The sequence below is a fragment of the Myripristis murdjan genome, chromosome 3 (genome assembly GCF_902150065.1).
Source record: "Myripristis murdjan chromosome 3, fMyrMur1.1, whole genome shotgun sequence".
Lineage (NCBI taxonomy): Eukaryota > Metazoa > Chordata > Actinopteri > Holocentriformes > Holocentridae > Myripristis > Myripristis murdjan.
The window spans coordinates 5,777,665-5,800,578 of record NC_043982.1 but is presented as its reverse complement, the minus strand read 5'-3'; the positions used below and the strand labels follow the sequence as shown (position 1 = coordinate 5,800,578).

Here is a 22,914-nt window from a genome sequence, read left to right as displayed (position 1 = left end):
ATGTAGGTAGTTGTTTGGATGTGGAGTATGCAAACACAACTGAAAATATAAAAATTCAGTGGTCATAGATTGCTCATTTCCACTGCATTTGTGAACCAACCTGGTGGCCTGTTTCCTTGGCTAGAGGCATGCTTCCAGGAGTTTTGTGCAAACATCCCTGAACAATTACAGACCTTTGCCATCTAGTTTGTGAATTTCTGACACTTCTAGATATTGCTCGCCTGTTGTGTAGTTTGTCTTCTACGAAGCCTCTTTTCACTGATCCACCAAGACCCTGGAGATGTCCCATCTCCCCTGACCTGCTTCACCCTGCCTACAATCTGCTCTCAACTGAATACGGTGCTGGTTGTGATAAAAGACCACAACAGTGATTCTGTATGCTTAATGTAGTATCGACAAAATGTATATACTTTTTTCTGCCAAACTTTTCCTAAAGCAAGCAGTTGCATTTTAGAACTCCAATAACGATTTTCCTAACTTTTATCCAGCCATTGGTTTTCACTCATTCCACCACAATAGAGACTTCAAACTTTCTTCAAACCAGTATTCCATCACTGTAATAAAGTCCTCCACGTTAGTTTTCCTGAAAGCAGCAGCACTGTTGGGTTTTGATGACTTGAAGCTGGACAGAGTGATCTGAGCGGGTCTGAAAGTCTTCCTGATGGGCTACAGCCATTTTCCAATTACTAACAGCATTAAATACAAGAGCCGCAATGTGACATGAAGATATTGAGAATATGATGATGATGCGTTGAATTTGATAGAGTTGAACGACCAACATATTGGAGTTCCAACATAGGTGAAGCAAATGACCAGTTCTGAGGTTTATGAATGTTTATGAATGTTAATGACTCTGATAGCCAAAGATTTTGATTTTATGTTGTGAAATCTGCTGAACTCCCTCATGATTTGCAAAATAGTTTGTTGCGATGTGGGTAAATTGTGGTGACTGAACCAGCTCATCACTGCATCTTGTTACCAAGAGTGACATCAAGCAACAAAATTCCTGAGTTGTTGCAAGATGTGGTCTTTTATTGTCTTGACGGGTTCCTATATTTTTCTGTAGTGGAAATGACTGTATTTTTAGGTATACTGTTATTATTATTCTGTGTTTAAATCTTTGAGTCTCTGAGAGAGCCACTGAACCTTTATTGGCTCACCTTATCCTGTGTCACTGTGGATCGGGGAGTCGGCTAAATGCCTAAAATGTAAATTAAATAAACCTGACTTGACTACTGCTCCCAGAGGCTAACACCATCTGGCCTGAGTTTCTCCCAGATAGAGTATGAGGGAGGGCTTGATACCCAGAGGCAGAAAGGGAGAGAAAGACAGAATGATAAAGAGATGATGAGAGGCCTTGCTGGACTCTTGCACCAAGAAGGAAGGAACAAGATGGTGGGAGTGAAATACAGCGTCGTAAAAAAAAAGAAGCTTATAGAGCGGACTCGTCTCTGAATTTACATATGATTATCTCTTTAAGTGACTGATGATGTCGGTGCTCTTTCTACATCTCCAGAACGATGTACACAGTATAATGCTGCAAAAAATTAGACTTATTCAGCCTTAAAATCTTTTCTTCATCTTTTCTTCAAACAAGGTAAAAAAAAAATCTACCAGTGAGATGAGATAATCCAGTTTATCTCCAGAATTCTCTTGAATCAAGCATTAATTTCTTTCTTCTTATTCTGTCTTGTTTATAGTGATTCCAACTTCCCAGAAAAATTCCTGAAACGAGTGGAGCTGCATGGGACACAAGTGGGATTATGTCACTGGCAGATTTTTCACTGTTTTTAAGAGAAACAGCACTTTGAGCCTCTACAAAAACATGCAGCCACACAAACAGTAGACACATAAACTGCACAGAGCATTTCAGCAAGCACCCAGAGCCAAGCTCAAAATGAAGCCGTGATGTGTCATCACAGTGAAGCATGACGGCTCAGTCACACACGAGCACCTCTCACACCCACAGTGTCACGAACCAGCTCCTCCTTAGTTTCTCTATGCGTCTCACCGCTGAAATGTTCGGGCCTATTTCAGACCAAGGTGCTTTATCACAGTCTAATCATAAGCTGAATTTATCAGTGTCAAACCAGATAAAAAACAGTATCAGGGTATGTGTTTGTTTGTGTGTGTGTGTGTATGCGCTATACTAACCTAGGTTCAGAGACCATGGACAGCACACATTTACGCTGAGGCCCCACACTCGTCCACGTCTTTGCCAAGGCCACAATTGCACTGGCATCCAGCAGGCCATATCCATATGAATGGCTCACTGAAGAGAGAGAGAGAGAGAAAGAGTGGCAGACACATTAATGCTGGTTTGCTGAAGGCCACATCTTCACTATTCAAGTTCAACTTAATAAACAAGCTCCACAATTGAATTATAGTGCGCTCCCTGTTGTACAACCTGTCAAACCTCTCTCTCAACTTTCAAGGCCTTGCATGTGTAATCACTTAATGTAGGACAATTTAGGTTAATAGATGCATGATATAATAAGAATCAGTCTCAATGGCGCTGACAATCCACAGATGGCGGAGGAAGGAGGAGATGGCCAGCAGAGCTCGGCCAATGGAAGGATAAACTGTACCTTTGCGGCCAACTCCGTTGGTTTTCCAGTCATTGGTAAGGAGGTGGGCAGGATGCGAAGTTCGTACTACCAGATGTTGCATGTCCCTCCAGGTCAGGTTTTTACTGGAACAGAAGTGCACATGCACACACAGTAAAAATCTGGCTTAATATCAACTTGGAAAACTAAAGAGATAAAGCAGACATCACTGGCAAAAAAAAATCCTACAGTCTTAATCAGCAGCATAACAACAGATGTATGCAGTGAAATATCATAAGCACACTGTCCCGAATCTTGTCTAATCTTATCTTCAGTCAGCACATGTTTGAACTGAAATGGGTGCTTTAGTAAAATGTCAGTCTTAAAGTCAGGAGACCTGACAGACCTGAGGCTGATTATCGTGGTTCCAGACATGCAGGCGTTTAGTAGGCAAAACAACACAAAACAAGGGATGCAACAGGTCACCCATAGTTTTACTCTTCTGATGTTACTTAAGTATCCAGAGGCATGTTGGATTATTTAATAGCTTTGCTTAATCACTTTCTTTTCAAATTTGTCCTTAATTGCAATCCTTTCTCCCGGCTTCCTCTGTTTTGGCACAAGACTAATCACTGCCTTTTCAGAACTGCTCTAATGTTCATGTTTGTCCCTCCATTAGTGCTGTGTGACTGGGTCAGAATGATTAGATGTAGCACCAAATAATGCCTTTTTTTTTTTTTTGGAAATGTGTAGAGGAATTCTGTCAGCCAGAGGGGCTAAAAAGTCATTTATAAAGTGGTATAATCAACCAGAGGTGATGCACAGACAGGCAGCGCTGGCAGTTAATGCCAGATTCAGCACAACAATGTTTAATTTACTGCAAGGCTACTCACGGTCTACATACAAAAAAAAAGCAGCAAGATCTATTTACTTGTTACTACTAGATGGCCATTTTGTGGTTATAAAATTCACCATATGCTACACTTTGATAGCAGGTGGGTATTAATTCAACCTGCTTTGGCATTCTGAATCTTTTACATTTACGTTGGTCCAGATAACAAACAAATATTTACTGTAATTTTCTAATAATTACTCATCCTGTTATTGTGTGCATGTTAAATCATGTTTTCCACAGTATCAATTAATCTGTTCAACAAAAATGAAATTATTCAATCCGTGAAAATAATGGAAAATGACTGTTTTGATGAAGTGCAGAAATAACTGGGCAGAATGCAGCTGGAGAACAGGAGGCACTGGCTGATTTTACTAGCACACCTTCAAGCAGATAAGTAATGAATGATATCACCCAGTGTGCAGTAACGTTTGGCTGCGATGAGAAGCCGCTTGGCTCTCGGCCCTCCACATGGACACACTGTTGTCCTGCGCTACTCTAGAACTGGGTTTAATAGCTTAGTGGCTTGGTGAGACTCTCAGAACAATGGTGAGAAGCACTTACTTGGCCTCCAGGGCAAGAGCGATGATCCCAGCAGCAAGGGGGGCGGAGGCAGACGTGCCGGTGTGGGAGTCTGTGCATTTTGATTTGAGGTCTGTAGTTACCTATGACGAAGACGACAAAGGAGGGCTTGAAATTTGTCTGTAGATCTCTCACAAATACAATCACTATATAAAAGCTACACGCATTTATGTAGTTCCTATTATTATCCTTAGGCTTCATGACAAAATGATGACAACACTTGTCACCCATACCTTATCCCTCTACTTATTCAGTTTCACAGCCTCAGTCCATCCACCCGAACATCATCATCATTAAGTGTTTGCGTGTTAAACAAATCCTTAATTCTCAAGATATTGTTGACTGTCATCACTTGCTTTAGCACAGGTGCCAATGTCAATACTTGGACCTGCCCTCCTCTGAAGTGAGTATTAACCTTTATTTCCCCACCGGTTCTTTCTCTTGAATCTCTTAAGCGTACATTTGCTGGAGCTGCAGTTGCCTAATGGTTGGAGAAGTGGGCTTGTGAGCCAAAGATCCCCATGATAGACCAGCTAGAAAGTATAGGCAGGAAAATGAATAAGCTATGCTCTGCTCAGTGATCGACTGCAGAAAACTTGGGTTGTACTGGACGGTTCATGAGTCTCAGTAACTGTGTGAATATGAGGCCAGGGCGCTCAGCAAAACCCATTTCTTGAAAGATAAAGACTTTGTAAGTGCACTTTCACAAGGGGAGATTAATCTAGGGAAGTGTATGAGAGTGATATGATATGCAATACGATAGGCAGCTCGAATCTATCAAACAGCACGTCAATTTATGGACCTGCAAGATCTACAGAAGCAACTAAAACTCTAAACTCAAATCTAAAAACACTTTTGGGGTTTCTTCTTCAGATAAGGGACTACACAGCAGAATAAATGGGCTAGGTGATTATCTCTAAAGGCCAACATGGTTCCATTCTTTATGTGGGAGCTTCCCATCCTTTGCCACTAAACTGGAACAGATGGATAATGTATACTGTAAAAAAGACTAAGTGTGTATTAAGACATTCTGTCCTGCATAATCCAAGAGTTTTGACCCTCCCTGCTGTATTCAACCCCTTCATTCCCTGGTTCATGAGTGACAGGACAATTAAATGAGTGCAGCACTGAGGCATTGAGGGACCAGCCACATGTCAGGAAGATGTCAGTAGCTGTCTGTCCGGTGGGTTTGGCTGCTAGACTGTATGTTTGCGAAAGATAGTGTGTGTGTGTGTGTGTGTGTGTGTGTGTGTGTGCGCGTGTGTATGGGTGCATGTGTGTGAGCTTTTGTGTTTGTGACAGGACTATTAAGCGGCAAAAGATTGCCAGATGGAGTTTTGGCAATTCACAATTCAATAACTATTTAGACGGCCCAACAGTGGATGAAAGGAGAGCAAGAATGCAGAGGACATCTTGTGGAGACGAGCCTTCGCACAGAAGAGGGAGAAGAGATGGTGCAGGGGAAAAAAAGCTGCAGAAGCAAATTCTATAACGAACTATTAGAAGTACATAACACTGTAAATGCATCTAATATAACGTATTTGTTCAACTGGGATTTTGAACGCATTTAGAAATATTGCAAATTGAAGCTGATCATTTCATGATATTCTCATCATTTTCTTATTTTGTCGGCCTGCGAGTAAATCTCTTTTCATAAGCACAACTCAATGACTTGCTTGATTTACAATCCTGCTGTCTTAAAAGACAACTGCGGTGGTGAAAGTGTGTTGCACTCTTGTATAACACGTATAATGTCAGAATGCTCTGACTTGAAGCACTTGGCATGTTAAAAGACAAAAACAATTTGAGGCTCGATTTGTAATCATCTCCCTCACTATGCTACTATTTTGCTATCCTCATGCAGGCCTAGGCACAGCAGGATATGCTATTGTTTGTGCGGGGGAGAGAGGGAGAGGCAGAGAGAGTCATCCTCTGTTTGATGGTGTGTGCTCACAGTGCATGTGCTAGGCTTGGGAAGATTTAGCCTGCTGGTGATTTGTTCAAATTCTGAAACGATTATTAATGATTACTGATAAATCTTGACTACTGATGCATTGATTATTTCTCATTAACAATTCAGTGTATTTACTCCCTTTGAAACCTGAGCACATTCACTTGATGTCTTTCATGGGGAAAAATGTGATGAGAAAATGAGGAAAAAATGACCTGAAAATGGGTCTGTCTATCTGGACATGTCAAGATAGACAGTAAATCTTCAAACAGACTTTGTGATTTTTCTTCACTCAAACAGAACTGGTAGGCAACTTTCCCAATTGTTTGAGGATTCTTATGTTGGGCTGTTGTTTTTTCTTCTCTACATAGATCAGCTTAACACGGTTTCTGAGGCTAGTGGTGCTGCCAAGATATTTAATTTTTGCGTAGCACTCCTTACAACTTGAATGAGTTCCGCGAATAGAAACAAATCAAAATAAAATTCGTATTTTAGGGGGAAAAGATTGCTTACTGAGCATCCTGCGTCAATGCGGAATTGTCCGAGAAAACAATGTGGTGCATTTATGCTATAATTATTTTCCCGCCCTTAATATGTATGTGTCTCTGTGGACAACTGCAACTCACTATCTGTTTCTCGTTGAGGTTGCCAGAGCTGTAGGTGGTGGCAAGTGTGGAAGAGCAGGCCTCGCTGTACCAGGGAACATTGCCATTCTGGGTAGAGCTGCTAATGGAAAGGGTGTAGATGCTGTTGGTGTAGCCGTCACAGTTACAGCTGTCCTTCTCCCTTCCTCCGTTTCCAGAAGCCCAGACAAAGATGGAGCCGAGACCCCCGCGACCCTGCCGCACATACATTTACACAAACAGACAGAGAGAGACAAAACACAATTGAAACCAGACAGCCGCAGACCCTTTCATTCATGCCTTACTAGATGAGCACCACTAATGATAATGACAGAAAGCAACAGACAAAATGTCTTTCAATCTAATAGGGATTCCAATGATGAAAGGGCAAATTCATTACAGGGCTCATTTCAAAAAGGGCCCATTAAAACGCTACATACATCACAGAAGGCAGCGTGGCCACTCAGTGAATGAAAAAGAGCTAAATATCCCATGGCAGCGAGACAACACAAAAGGGACTATACGTCAACAGATCAGTGTAATAAATCATCCAGCTCTCAGAACTCAAGAGTGCAATGACTTATCTAAGAACTGCTTTATCGTACTGAGTGGCACAGTCCCGCTGTATTGATCAATCCCAAATGATGTGCCACCCACACCACCATCTGACAGCGTTGTCACTATGACAATTATCTTTGTAGTCTGTGTCAGTGCTTCCAATCACCTTTATGGCATGGGCCGAGAATCCAATTGCTTTATATCAAGACGCAGAGTTAGCTAGATGGATGTGCTCATTCATGGAGAGCAGAAGTGAAAGCCTGGGGTGTGATCTGAATGCTTATCAGCTCTGTGCACTTGTTAATTTACATACCTGTCACACTCTTTGGGCCAGCGTGCAGTTTGTATTTAAACAAGTGCTGCTGTCAGGGACAAGATTGATTACATGATAGTTATGATTTCTACAAGATCCCCTTTGGGTTTAAATGTCAGTATGTGGTGTTGGTGCCTGTGTTGTCCTGCTATTTGACTCTTGTTCAAAATAAAAGCCCTTAAACTTCTGCACCTCAGTGCTCATTTATTATTTAGCTGATAAGCCCGTGTTTGGAGGCTTGCGTCATCAACCTTGATTTGTGTTTTAAGAACACTCCATTCCCAGTCAAAACTCTTCATGCTGTACAATTACACTTTACAGAGCTGAGAGACAAAAGATGAGCTGGTATTTTTAAAAGCTCCCTTCACATGGCAATGAATATCTCAAAAAAAAAAAAAAAAAAAAAGGAAAAACTTGCCATACTTAATTTCTCAATGCTGCTTCTATTCATTTCATAAAATTTTCCTCTCTGGTAGATTTTAGTCGAGCTCCATTCCAAATTCTCCTCTATTCATAATTTGCAGGGTCAAAAAGTGCAGTGCTTTGTTCAACCGCGTGTGTCCTCTTATGCTTCAATAGTTCAATTACTGACTGTGAAAAGCAAGCCGCACAGGCAGTAAATAACAATTTCTGTTCCACATGGGGGTGGAAAACTTGAGAACAGAAAATTGTGACCATGGTCGTACAAAAGCACACACAAACCTCCGTCACTCCGCGTAGAAACGCTTCCTTGGCGAGCTTGGCGGGCCCATCGACAGTTTTCCCATCATCCTCTGGGCCCCAGCTGGCACTGTAGATGTGGATGTGTTGGGGGTTTAGACTGAGAGACTGGGCCTCCACCACGTCCGTCACCTCCCCATCTAGCATACGCACACCTGTAAATACACACACACACACACACACACACGATGATCATAAAGAGCCAGGCTCTCTTTGTGAGTTTGGCAGACACACAAGAAGACCACACACGCTCTACCAAATAACATATGAGGAAAATAGCTTGAATGTTTAAGTAAATCCGTTAGCCCAAACAGACAATCCCTCTGTAATGCCCACACAGAAGTAACTTTTCAAGAGGGATGTTTATATCATATCAAATGTCTAGTGAACTTCAGCTCCCAGTGAAGATCTTTCCTGGAGAATCCATAACACTACAGGCTGGGACAAAACAGTACTCAAGTTTATTATGGATGAATTGTTTCCTCAAGTGTAAAGCAGACTTGTGAGACTGTGTAGTGCTTTGCAGCAGATAAAAGCAGGCATCCCTTGTCTCTGTATGTGTCTAATGGATGCAAAAGTTGGAATCTAAATTGACTTAGCTTTGAAGAAGTGAACAACTCAGCTAATGACTTGGGATGGGTTTCAGCGCTCCCTAGACTTTGAAATGTCTGCTTGTGCGTCAAGTTAAGTTTATTTATAAAGTACATTCCAAACAATCATCGCACAACCATGCACACAAAAAAAGACAATGCAGACAAGGCATATGGAGCACAGGGACTAGGTGTGCGCTCTAACCAATTAATTCTGCTGCAAGTTTGGAAAGTTTTATTGCGCATCCCTTCTCTGTCTCTGTAACCAGCATCCGCAGAGAGAAGGTGTGGAAAGCAAAAATATCTTCAAAACAAACAAATGCCCCTCATCTGGTTAGTCCATACTGCTCTCATACGGGTTACAGTAAACAAAGTATTGGAGCTTTGAAGTCCTCTGAAAGCATCAAACTGGCCAGGCACTGAGCTGCCGGTGTTTCCATGGCAGCCTGGACCTCTACCAGACATAGCTGCATGGTGTGCTGAGGAGATTTCATCCAGGCCTGCAACCCACCCCCTGTCCGAGGCAGCCATCCATCCATCGCTGCTCTCAGACAATAAACCACACAACCAGCAAAATTTAATTTCATTTTGCTGTATGTATTATATATACATGAGTGCTTGAAGTGTGGGTTTTGAGTTGGTCCAGGAATTTCTCCTTTACAACTCTTGGCTCCCCCCATAGCTACAAACATAGTTCAATTGCGCATCAAACAAAGTTAGATTCAAACCATATTGCTAGTCCATGCTTAGCTGACATATGGTGTCTTCACACATAATTATAAACTCAGTCAGTCAAATCGAGAGTGAAAAAAACTTGTTCGTTCCAATAAAATCAAAACATAAACAAAGGCACTGGCAGGCAATACAGTTCTGCATAAAACTCAATTTATAATCCCATGATCAAAACTATCTCACAAAGTGATGGGAGTGTGTTTTTTCCACCTAGCTGGTGTAAACAAGCCAACACATGCCACAAATGGTTTCCAAAAAAAACTGACACTTTCTGGTGCTGGTTCTGGAACTTGTTTTCGCTGGTTTCATTTTAATAAATCAGACCCTTAGTAGTCATTCAGTTGAACCTAGGAAATTAGGCCGGAGAGCTGTAAACGGTTGAATCTCATAAAAATACACTGTAATTCACAGTGGATTAAAAAAAAACATAATCAAGTCACAGGCCTTCACCTCATTAAAAAGGCAATCACCTAAAACTGGACAAGGCAAAATTTTTGTGTGAAAATATGTCCATTTTAACAACCTATATCACAAAGGGGGGCACCAAAAGAGAATCCCATCCGCCTCTACCCAAGATGCAGTAAATTAGCCCTATTTACCCCAATTTTGGTGCCGAGTGTGGTCACTGGTAGGGAATTTTCTCCCAGTACAGGAAAAAATAGCATTGCAACTTCAGAGCAAGAGGAGGGATGACCCACAGGACCCGCAGAGGATATGGATGGCGAAGGTTTTTTATTGAGGACTGCTGGCGGGTATGTTGTAATGCAAGCGTTTTTTTTTTTTTTTTTTTTGCAGGCTTGTCGGCTGGCAAACTGCAGATTGATGGTGGATTTGTCACACTGGTGCTGCAGGCAAGAGTGGGTGTTGCAAAAAAAAATGCTGCAGGTTGAGGGGAGGTTCTGGGGTGAAATCCTGTGGGAGTCCTTAGATAACAGACCTGCACAGACCCCAACTCTGAAAGAGCTGCAAGAGCCCTGTCCTCTGTCCAGAGAAAACTGGACTCAGCAGCAATTGTTCAACCTGCTGTGAGAAGAGGAAATCTGGGTCCTTGTTTACTGACATCACACATCTAAGATTTCTGGGTATCACAGTCTTTAAAACTCAAACTGTCAGCTCCTGTTACCTTTTGGAGCATCATGACACAAAGTTGCCAACTGCACTTTTAAGGAGCTTGATTCAATTGTGGTTAGTGGGCCCACCTCCTGCTCCACCTGCGTGACCACACAGAGCCTTCCACCTGCCAACTTCCATCTCAGTGGAACTGAATGACATCTGTGATACTACCACTAACCATCTGGAATGACCATAAACACCTGCATTTTGGCACTATTTTCACTCAGTTCAAACTTGATATGACAGCTGGAAGCAGACAGCAGGGTACTGAGGTAGGCAGAGAAGTAATGAGATAGAGCATGCACTGAGTGGATAAAAGAGCTGCCTGTAATTAACAAGATTAGACATGCTTACGCTGCATTGTGGAGTTGCACGACCCAACTCCAGACTGAAATTAAAATGCATTCTCAGGACCCAACCATAGAGAAGCAATCATCAAATTAAAATGCATATGCCCGCTGGGTACTGCAGCACAAACAGCATACTGACATACCTGCTTACAATAATGCAGACATCAGTGATGCAACAATAGCAAAAGTACTTCACTACTCTTAGGTATCATGGTTTCAGCCGAGAGATCAAACTATGAAATAACACTTGACATGAAATTTACGAGTCAATCGCTTTAGGGTTTTTTAGTTTTTTAACCCATCAAAGAACCACTGATCGAAGAGACGCAACAGAAACTCTGTTCCCCGCAGGCAGAAAGCACAACCCTGTTGAGCACCCCAAAATCAAACCAATGTCTACCTCTCACACCTTTACAGATGTACAGTAACGCAGTCGAGAACCACTTCTCCATCAGCAAGCTGATGGAGGCACAGTCAGAAAGCATGACGATATGGCAACCCAAATATGATTATGAAGCATCAAAATATGCCGCCGGTGGCAGATTATGTCTCCGTATAAGCTGAAATAATATTTCTTGATATACTGAAAACCCAGCTACTATGTGGAATCAGTCATGGAACCAACTGTTTTATTTCCAAAGACAGCAATTCAGACAATAACGTGTAATTACAGCTAACTTGGTAGCACAAATACTGCATGTTTCCATTATTTTGTCAGTTGCCTGTCATTTATTTCACTTGAGATTAAAACTGTTGCATTCAGTTATTCATATTTGGCGATGTTTCCATACCACCATAGTGCCAATAATATGAGAAAAGCAATAGTCTGTTTAAGCTGTTCACACGATTACATAAAGTCACCATAATAATCTCGTTTATATGGCAGAAATAGTCTACTTATGCCAATTATCCAAAGGCAATCATGGAAATCAGACTGCAATCATTTCATTTGTCGCAACTATAGGTTTTCTTTATCTATATATAAAAACGGCAAGCCTCAGGCGTTACTTTTGGGAGACCTGTTGGAAAGGACAAGATGCGTGCAGTAATTGGCAACCTGCCGTGTTTGGAGCGATTTTTGATGATTTGTACCGTAAAAAGTTGGAAGCTATGCAGAAAAACCTACGGAATTATAGCCAACTGGTTTGCAGCCCTTAATCTATTCCAGTGCAGAATCTTCTTACTGCCATAATTGCCTGTAATCGCATAAAATTATATTTTGGATGCGTAAGTAAACATGTCTACTGTTTGAAGAACTGATATCAAAGTGGAACAGGCAAGCGTATCGCATATAAAAGGGGCTACATGTAATTTTGGAAGGTCTATGTGGGTGCACCTCTGCCATGAAAATAGCACAGAACCCCTGTGTCTGTGCTACATGGTGGTCTGTGGAGGTGGAGGCGCTAGCGTATTTTTGGACATTGTGTGCTCCCCGCTCACTTTGGCTCAAGTGATGTCATGGTTAGCCAGCAAATTGCTGAACAGACATAGGCAGGAAATTATCTGCTTGCGGTCAACAAAACTACCACTTCGCCGGTGTAAAGTCACCGCGCTTGATCTGTACCAACACGCACGTTTAAATTTAAGAATGATGGCGTGTCTTGTGTTACAATACAAAGTTTTAGCAGCGTTACCTTATACTTGAACTACAGCAGCCAGGCCGAGTTTTATTACTCCAAATGGACATACCTAATAAATATGTATTATTGGAAAATGATCAGATTTCCCAAATTGATGTCACTGTAACATCTCCTGCATCTGGCATCAAATGACTGCATGCTGCATATCGTGTGTGTGTGTGTGTGTGTGTGTGTGTGTGTGTGTTTCACTGGCGTAGTAAGAAACACACCAGATTTTCTGTTAAATTTGGAACAACAATGTCAGGATTTCCCTTTAGGATAAAGTTAAATCGGTGTATAGCATTGATACATCTTTTTGGAAGAAAAGCACACATTTTTTCAATAGCTCTAGAAAAATGACCTGATATTTTGGTATTCTGAGTTACAGTCTTCCTCTGTTGTCATATTATCTGCTGCAATTAAAGCAAAACATGTCACTGATCTTCCTTTGCTTCCAATATTCTGATATCAATTGCCTCAACAATCACACTGTCACGGTTATGGTAATGTTAATAATGTGCACTGTCCTTGTCAAATAAAACAAACGAATACACAAACTGAAGAGGTTACTGCTGTCAGTTTCACTGTGAGATGTTTTACATGACATTTTTTGATAAACTCGTAGTGGAGTTAAACTCTGAGGCCTTTAGTCAAACTAAAGACAGCTTTTTCAAGCCCTTCCTTGCCATACTGACAGAGAATTTTGTCAGACACTAACACAGCAGAAAAGATGTCCCTTGATATATTTCTGCTGACTGTATATGTGCGAGCATGTTAAGGCTCGTTTCCAGCCTTCTTGCTTGTTTTCTGTAGCATTTTAGAGTTTTAGAGAGCTTTTTGCAGTCTCTAACTCGCCTCTCCAGCCATGTGACCATTCCCGATTTGGTGGCTAATTATTCTATCTCCTCACTAAGTGATGCTTTGCTACCTCCAAATGTTACATGCAAAGCAATACACCTTGTTTGTTTATTCAAATACATTAAGATTCAACTAATTCCCTCTTGGGGAACAAACAAAAACACTCTAAACTTTAGAAAAAATTACTGTTGCTTTTTCTGCGGTGGGATATGAGTCCTTTGTGTATTTCATAGGCTCAATCACAAGCATCATCTAATGAAAGGCCTTAGTTATTTCAGTGGTTTACTGTCTATCTTTTGATTTGCCGTTTTCCATTTGCCAAAGCTCCATTGTTCTAGTTGGTGTCACAACAAACGGCTTCAAATTGTGTGGTGAAATTCAAAATCTTTTTGCTTTGTGCTTTTAGCAGCCCTTTAATTCAGCATTACTATGTATTACATGTAGTGTGTAGTCTAGATTGATTTTTTTTTTTTTTTTTTTTTAGCAAGATACCAAATGCGGTTTCCTTGTGGATTTAATTTGGTTGTAAATGCACACACTACGGCAGGGATGTTAGTTGAAATTCTATGCAAGCAGACAATAGTCAATGTAATACAAACAGAATGCTGATTCCGGAAAAGCACTGGTAATGGTACTGTCACTCCATGCACAAAACCAATACAGATACACTGATCCATATCACAACTGGGGTAATGTTCAGAAAGATTCAGCGGCGTGTCGTGCCTCAGACAAACACTGGAAACTTTCTGAATAACACTGGGGCGGCAGAAAAATTATTATCAGCTGTCAAAAAAAAAGACAGCTGAGATGGAACTGAAGTTAAAACATAAAGGAAAGGCTCTGTGAGATCAAATCAATCTTTCACTTTGTTTTCCATTTACTATACCTCCAATCTTGGCATTGTAAGCCACTCCGACTCCACAAATCCCATTGTTGGCTACCGCTGCCACCTCGCCTGCACACCGGGTCCCATGCCTACAGAAGGAGAGAGCAAAAACAAGAGGAGTGTTAAAGAGAACTAATTATCCAGACAAGTTTAATTCTCCCAACGCTGAGCCGAATTACTGCAAATATGCCACCAGGTAGTGCACTTTCACAAAGGTTTGTGAAGGAATGTGCTTCCTCCAGTACTGTGGTCAAGCTCAATACCGCAAGACAAAACAAACTCATACAGACAGGCTCTTGAATTTTGCGTCTCTTAAACCAGTGGTCTTTAAAGTGGGGTCCAGGGACCCCCAGGGGTCCTTGAGGGTCTTCCAGGAGGTCTTCAGCAAAATGAGGAATGGTTTAATATCACAATAATTTAAAAGTTAAATGGAGTCTGAACCCAGCCTTTTTAAAAAGCATTTAAACGCAAGAAATCCAACATCAATCCAGCATTACCTATCTGACGTTTAACATCTTAATAATTAGAAATACAGTTTTCTTGAATTATATTAATATTATTTGTTAATGTTTCAGTGGCTTTTCTGTTTTGTTTTGTGTTTTTTTATGTTTTGCAAATTTTCTGATAATTTTTGAATTATATTGGAAAATTTCCCCCATCATTGTTTTTTTTTTTTTTTTACTTACATCTCAGTAATTTTATTTCCAAATTTTTCCCCAAATCTTCCAGAATTTTCTTTTGTTCATTTGCTACAGAAATCAAATGAATTTGCTCAGGTTTCAAAGGGGTTAACTCAGTTGACATCTCTACAACACAAAAATATGTGTGTGATTATTTTAACATAATGTTTTAATCTCACCACTTTGAACTTATTTGACAAGAATTTCATAATTAACACAAACCAAAGTATCATTTCATATCAGAGTCCTGAGGGCAAAATCACTTCAAGTGGAGGTCTTAATGAGAGTCAGCTTGGGGGGGGTCTAGAACATGAAAATGTTTGAAAACCCGTGCGTTAAACAACACTGAATTCCCATTTGTCCAAAAGAGGGAAAAAAAGGTCAATGAGCAGAGGTCATGATACAGTGCCCGTCGCCATTGCACAAGTGACCTTGGACTTGCCACAGGGTCTGAGAAAAGCCAAGGGAAAGAGAAATTAGATGACATGCTACCATCACACAAGGGAGGAAATTGCGAATTAGATTTGCTGTTTTCACAAAGGGCCTTTCATCTGGCCCGTGCCTCTTGAGCGAGATCTCTCCCTCCAGGCACCACGGGGCTGAGATGCAGAGCGCCAGTGCTGAGGGGGAGAGACGGGCCCATCATCACATTCCAGTCAGGTGCATTCCCCTGTTCTGCCAGATGGATATGCACTCTTAATGCCCTTCAAACCACAGTCTCCCCATCGGATCAGAGCCATTCCCAGACAGCCCTGCTGAAGCCTGGGCAACACTGTGCCAGATTAGCTCACACAGAGAAAGAGGCATGGAGAAGGAAAAGAACAGAGGAATCCACTTCCTAGGGAACCAGCTGGGCCCTGCAGGCTTCCAACTATCGAAACACCATATCAGAATACCTATATGAAAAAGAGCTGAGGAAAAAAATACAGCTGAACATTGCAATATTATTAAACCCCAAATTGTATCGCTCCTCTAGTCCCTTGTATTGATGCGGATCCTTTATACACTTCATTTTCATAAGGAGTTACTGATGACATCCGCATTTTAGTGCACTGTCATTCTGTGTTAACACAGTACGCTTGAATGGGGATTTGAAACTGTTTGGAGTTATTTTGTCAGTTTCTGTAATATGTTGTATATTTTATTGGTGCACCCAAGTGTTAGGGATTAGCTTGTATTTTAAGCTCTATTTATTCATTTTCAGTCAATTCTGTAGAGTATTGCAATATATCATTATACTAACTGTATTTTGGATCATATATTGTGATGTGTATTGTATCATTATGTCCTTACCAATGGCCAGCCATAATATGATTATAGTTTATTTATTTATAGTTTATTTATTAATTTTTAAATTTTTATACTTTTGATTTATTTAGTTTATTTTCCTCCCAGCACTCATACTTGAACATCTCATCTCTGTGTTATCTGCAGTGTCTCATGAACTGCTCTTTCAGCCAACAATCTTCACAACCCGTGCCAGCCAAAAACAACCTGAACTCCATTTTTCTAAACCACTCAGTCAATGTTAAAACTGTTCCTTTGATTAAACATAGAGGCATGCGGACTGTGCATTAGCCTGCTTGACAGAGGGCATGAGCATGGCAATGGATCCACAGCCCCCATCGGCCCAGAGTCTCTAACTTGCAAGTATAATGTAACCTCAGTTTGACCGGGTCAGAGGCGCTGCCGCAGCACACTCCACCGGTGCGAGGGAGGAGGGATGTGTCATGGTGTCTGAGAGACTCCTGGGTCAGAAAAGCATATAATACGGGAAACAAACCTAAGAGCAAACACACACTTTATTGTGTGAAAGGTTCCTGGTGAACTTTATCTTGACTTTCCTGGAAGTGTCAGTCTGTTGACTTTGGAGTTGAATGTCCTAGAGCGTCCTGTGTTTGGAAGTGATGCAGCTGCTGATAAAGGGCAGCTCATGTGTCTGTGATAGGATGCAGGGCATGCACAGGCTCATACCTCACATCTTCTTCGGAGCCTTTTCCAAATCTCCTTTTGACACATTCAGTACATTCACGTACTTGGTGCGCTCATTCATGGCAAACAAATGGCATTGTAGAGGTAAACCCTTAGTTTCTCAATCTGATTATGCAAGACTTACTTGCATAATCATGTTACTTGGAGTGATTTTCTCAGTGATAAAATGGATGCATCACCATTTACATCTGTATGCTCCAAATGGTGGTGAGTAAGAATGCAAGAATGCAAAGAGAATGCAAATAAGATGGATAAAACACTTCTGCTAATTTTGGTTGTGAAAGAAAGATTGCTCCCCGCTATTTAGTCGACATAGCCTGCAGGAGCCTGTAACACTGATATTGTGATTCAACTATTATTGATCTGCAGGTTGGCCTCAGGACTGCTGTGTGTGGATTTCAGTCAATAACGGTTAGTCACCAAGCTAACTGTTATTAAGACACCCAAGGTCAAAGGTTGCTTTGAGGTATGGGAGTTCAAATATTTCTAACAAATTACTGCTAGCTATGGTTTTGTTTAACTCATTATGGAGGAAAAAGTGACAGTCCTGACAGAGTGATCTGGAGGGGAAAATCACTTTTCATGTAGCTGGGCTGACTCGACCAATTAGCTTCAGCAGACACAAAATCTCCAAATTTATTGCAAAATTTAAAAGGACTCCAGAATGACTATACAGAATTGAACTTATTACAGTCATCTTTGTGTTTGAGATTTGGATTATAATGACACAGACCACTCAGTTGAATTTCTGCTCCTTTATATAGATTTTGGTGAGCCAGTAGGTATTGATGTGTAAAAACTACACTAAAATGGGATATGCAACCATCATTTTTCAATGCAATCCAATGGAAACAACACTAGGCTGGCATTATTGTAGCAGTATTCACTGATGAAAGTGGATAATGATATTCTGCAGTTTAATCATGCCCAAAAGACTGGTTTAAATTTCATATTTAGTGGGCTGTTTCGGCAATCAAGCTTTGCAAAAGCCATACAGGAGAAGCCACACTGGAATTTAACCAAAGTAAAGTAAATGACTGATAAAAATATGAGTATATGAGTAGATATTAATACATGTTAATGTTTGTATTTTCCCCCTCAAATCTCCTAATTCTGCATTATTTAAAATCCGACTAGAGGCCTTGATTCTCTGAGTTCATTAGTCAACTGGGTGTTGACTAATGAGAGGATGATGGTCCTCTGTGACACTCCTCTGTGGTCCTCTGATGCCCTGTTTTACTTGTATTTCTTGTTGGTTCTGTTCAAGCCTGGATCCAACTTTAAGGACCATGATTTTTGGGAAGGAGGCTACGGGGCAGAGGAAGACTGCAGGAGAGCATCAGATGAATTGCTCCTGTCAAAACACACCCTGACAAGTTCTACAGGAACAAACAGCTGTCTGTCAGCAGACAGAGGGCAATGCTCTGTCACTTATTAACAAGTTGCACAGATGAATTAGCATGGCAATAATATCCCCTGACGGATTCTCACTCTGCCAGACTCATTTAGACTTTAATCAGCAACAAAATAACAGACAGATATCAGTTCTGAATTGCACCCAGGTTAAACAAATAAATAATAAAAAATATAACACTAGCCAATGTTAGAACCAATTCAAAGCCTGCTGATGTGACAGTGTGAAGCGCTCACATAGGATGTCTTACATTACTAGAGATAGATGGGGTTTATCTGATAGATTTCAAGATTTTTTTTTTACATTTAGATCAGTTCTGATCCCATTCCAGGACCATCTTCTCATCTCAGTAAATAAAATAGTTGGACTTAAACATTCTGAAGTCCAATGATGCTGCCAGAAATTTTGTTGGATCTCACATTTATATGTGAGTTCAATTGCATGTCCAAAAGCTAATCAATGCCATAACATATTCCATATAATCATACTATCAAAAACATGCAGCTATCTTTGCAAAAAAAGAAAAAAAAATGAACATGAAAAAAAGTATTCAGGTTCTTAGATTAAAACAGCCATGCGTATTGTTGTTCTTTCTAATAAATAAAGATTTTTTTTTTCTCCTTCATGCACTCGTGTCTGGACATGTGCTGAATCTGGGTGTGCTGAAAGCTCAACCAGTCAGATTTAGACCGGCTTCCAGTAGACCAAAACAATTCTCCGAGAAGCAACAGTCAATTAGTGTGGGCGCCTTCCCAACTGGCAACATTAAGCAAACTGTCCACTTAAAGACCTAGTGGCATGCACTGCTCACAACATCAATTTTCATCTAACTACACTCACAACAGCAGCTATGATGGGCGTATGCTGAGATTTTAAACACTGTTTTTATGTCCTCATTCGTTCCCATATCCAAGCTACCACACACCCACAAGCACACATGCACACAAGCACACACACACACTTCTGGAGAGAGATAGGACATTCTTGTAAAACGTTCAAAGCTTCTTTTGAATCTGACGAATTGTGTAACAGCTCCGGATTCTTTCCACATATGTATTGGTGATAATAGCAGATTAAGGTGAACAAAGAGCAATTTCAATAGTCTTGTTCTGCTTCTAGCCAGACATGCCTCAAGGCAGGGTCTAATTCCACAGACTAACTCAGGTTACAGCACCTACAGTTGGCTGCAGGCCCAAGGCCACCAACAAGATTAGTATTCATACCTCCAGCTGGCAGAACTATTATCCCTCAACACCTAAACCACTTCTCTCTGGAGACGAACTACAGAGACACACTGTTGTCATACAGATTCACCCAAACAGTGTCTTGACATCACTGTGGGTGTAGTGCATAAATATAAAAAATAAACCCACCCAAACCTGTGCTGGCTACTGCAGTGGTGCACTAAAAAAAAGCTGCCACAAGCAGTTTCTGGGCCTATAAACAGAACTGCCACTCATATTATTGGTCCTCTTTTTGTGCAACTGCATAGCAGTTTGACAGTGCTACATGAAAGAAAATAAAAGACAAGGCCTGAGTGATAACACAGTGTGCGTGCAGTTCCCCCTCCCACCTGGAGATGATATAAGTGACTTATAATCCACTTACAAAAACCTAAGTCTACCACATTATTGTACTGTGCCTGGATCATCATCACTGCTTTGTAAGATTTCCAAATGCTTCTGTGATGTTATACTTTTTTTTTTTTTTTTTTTTTTTTATAATGAGATTTTGGTCATTTTCTATGTGTCTGATATTCATGTTATCGTCCAAGTATCCCTCTGGGGGCCGTGTATCTCCATCTTCTCTGGTTGCTCTATCTGATGCATTCCCAGAGTCTCTTTATGAGAGTGTGTCTCTACCAAAATCTCAGCTTTCAAACGTTTAAAAACAAAACAAAACAAAACAGACTTGTAGTGCCATGCATTCTAAATTAAACTGCATAAAAAAAGGCACACCTTGTCAATATTACAATTTTTAAAATATAAAACTTAATATCTGAACACACAAAAGCCTTCATTAATGCCTTAGGTGACCAATTAAAATCTGCCAGCTTTTTGCCTCTATTACCTACAGAAATTGCACCGGTGACTCTAAAAAGTCATGGGTACAAAATGTCAGTGGCTTAAGTTTAAAACTTCACTCAGTAGGCAAGCTATATCGCAACAGCACCACACAGATACATGTAGAGAATTAGTCTGTATTAACTTCTGAAATACTGTGCTGCACATGTGCAATGCGCTGACTGAAAGAGTTCAAAATGGATTTCAAGGTAATGGTATTTGGTAACACAAGGTAACAAACAACTACAGTCAGTTAATGTTTAATTACCCTTTGGCTTATTATAAGCACATTTAATGCCAGCTTGGACAACATAATAATGGGTGGACCTGATAAACAACTCTGATGATCCCAAGGCAGGAGAGCGACTCACTCATACTGTGAGATATGTGTAATGTAATGTAACGTGTGTAAAAGCTGGTGCTGCTGTTACATATTGTGTTATTTCAAAGTACATACAACACTTGCTACATTTGTTGTGCTGATTTACTGCAAACAGTTCACCTTTGACCTGCAAGTGCTATGTGAAAAAGTCCATGGCACTGTCCTAACGCTCCCCAAGGGAGCACTGGGAGACTTTTGCACTTGGGGCCCCAAAAGGCTGGATTTGGCACTGGCTACACTGACTGCAGGGAGGCATAGTCAAACAAAAACAAAACAACGTTTACTTTCTCAAGGTTGGCCATAACTAAAATGGCATGGTTTTATAAAGAGCTGTACCAAATTCAAAAGGCAAAAAAGTCCCATCAAAAGCTTAAAGTAAGTTCATTTATTGTAAAACTACAAATGGACAACGAGGATTCTGACAAGAAATATTTCAATATGTTCAAAAAAACATAAACAAACATCATTTCAGTATATAAATTACATACACATACTTTGGCATTACAATGAAATACCATCTTTTCTGCAATAGCATTATTTTTTTTCTTAGTAATCCCAATCCTCCTCCATCTCTATTCAGCCCTCCAAAGCCTGGCATGTGATGCCTTTCATGCACTTGGTTTTTCGAACTTGCATTAGTTTAATTATACTGAAAAGAAAATCAGTGGAACTCTCCAAGCTTTGGACAGTGGTGCTGCTGATCATTAGTCTCTGTGTTGCTGCTGAGCCTCAAAGGTAAATCTCGACCACTGTTTCCTCTGCTCATTCTTAATCAGTTTACTAATGAGTTGGCCTGCAGGACAAAAGGTCAGGTAATATTTATATACTGTAGCACAGTGAGTGAGGAAATATGAAGAAAACATCTTGAGAGAGACTAATGTTGGGTGTAGTGAAATTAATCAACCTGCTTTTCTAACCCCGTTTAAAAATAGTTCCTTTCATCCATGACTGAGGATTTTTTCTCGAACGATGTGTAGATTCAGCACAATTCCCTTGCATTGTACATTAAATCCTATTGTCCCTTCACCATGCATTAGTATTGTGCTACTATCTTAGTTGTCAGTGTGTCTGCATCAATGCCATCAATACATCCCTCTATATTTATTGTACTCGATGAATAAAGTGCTCACACAGTTCAAATGATGTTGATGTTAGCTGCACTAAATCGGCCAGCAAAGCTTGTTTTTCTCGACTGAGAGCGAGTATTTCTGAACAGTACCTCCCCCTTGCCATTTTAACAGGTTTAACCAAGAAAAGAGGGCACAACTGTAGATTTGGAGAGCATCCTGATCCGAGTCAGAGGAAACCCTGGAAAGAGCAACAGCTAGATCACATGTTGTCTTAGACAAACATGAGGCTGAATGGTCACATTGCTGCAGAACTATCCTGACTGCTGCCTGTATGCTGGGGAAGAAAGAAAGCTTTATAGCGGTGAACAGAGTTGGGCTTTCTGCAGTGAACGGACTCTTACACAGTCTTACACAACCTTATGCAGTTCCATGCCCGCCCACAGGGTGTTTACACACGCATCTGCACCAACCCACCGTAAAGAGAAGGAAACACACACACACACACACACACACACACACACACACACACACACACACACACACACACACCGTCTGTCTCTCTCTTTCCCTCCTCCCTCTCTTGCCATAGGGAAGCCACGGAGAGCTGGGTGGCGAGAGATAAGGGCTTGGGTGAGCTGGGGCTGGGAGCAGGGGCAGCCAAAATGAAGGAAACATCAACATTAAGTGTCTTAGCTGGGCTTTGGGCCACCATGAGCCGCCAGAAGAGCTTACGCGTGCCTTGGCATAGATTTTGAATGTGTGGAACTGCACTGGAAGGATGTGACATTCTTACACAAGAAATTCCATCATTTGGTGTTTTGTTGGTGGTGGTGGTGGAAAATAATGTCTCAGGCACTGCTCCAGAACGTCTCGTAACCGCTCAATTGGGCTGAGATATGGTGAATAACAAGACCATATCACTCTGTTTGCACCATTTTCTCGCTCGTCAGAACTTTCAGCCATAACTAACTCGTGCACGT

General features: G+C 40.9%; 1 protein-coding gene across 3 annotated transcripts in view; it reads right to left on the bottom strand.

Annotated features, from left to right (window-relative positions):
• Window positions 1-22,914, bottom strand: part of furina (furin (paired basic amino acid cleaving enzyme) a) — a 94,930-nt gene that overhangs the window by 9,093 nt on the left and 62,923 nt on the right. For all 3 annotated transcript variants that reach the window (XM_030075711.1, XM_030075719.1, XM_030075725.1), the window contains exons 7-12: window positions 14,334-14,422; window positions 8,168-8,340; window positions 6,598-6,810; window positions 4,003-4,103; window positions 2,589-2,692; window positions 2,155-2,272 (exon numbers count right to left, since the gene is read on the bottom strand). In XM_030075711.1, the coding sequence (XP_029931571.1) occupies window positions 2,155-2,272; window positions 2,589-2,692; window positions 4,003-4,103; window positions 6,598-6,810; window positions 8,168-8,340; window positions 14,334-14,422 (798 nt within the window). The remainder of the gene's footprint in view (window positions 1-2,154; window positions 2,273-2,588; window positions 2,693-4,002; window positions 4,104-6,597; window positions 6,811-8,167; window positions 8,341-14,333; window positions 14,423-22,914) is intronic.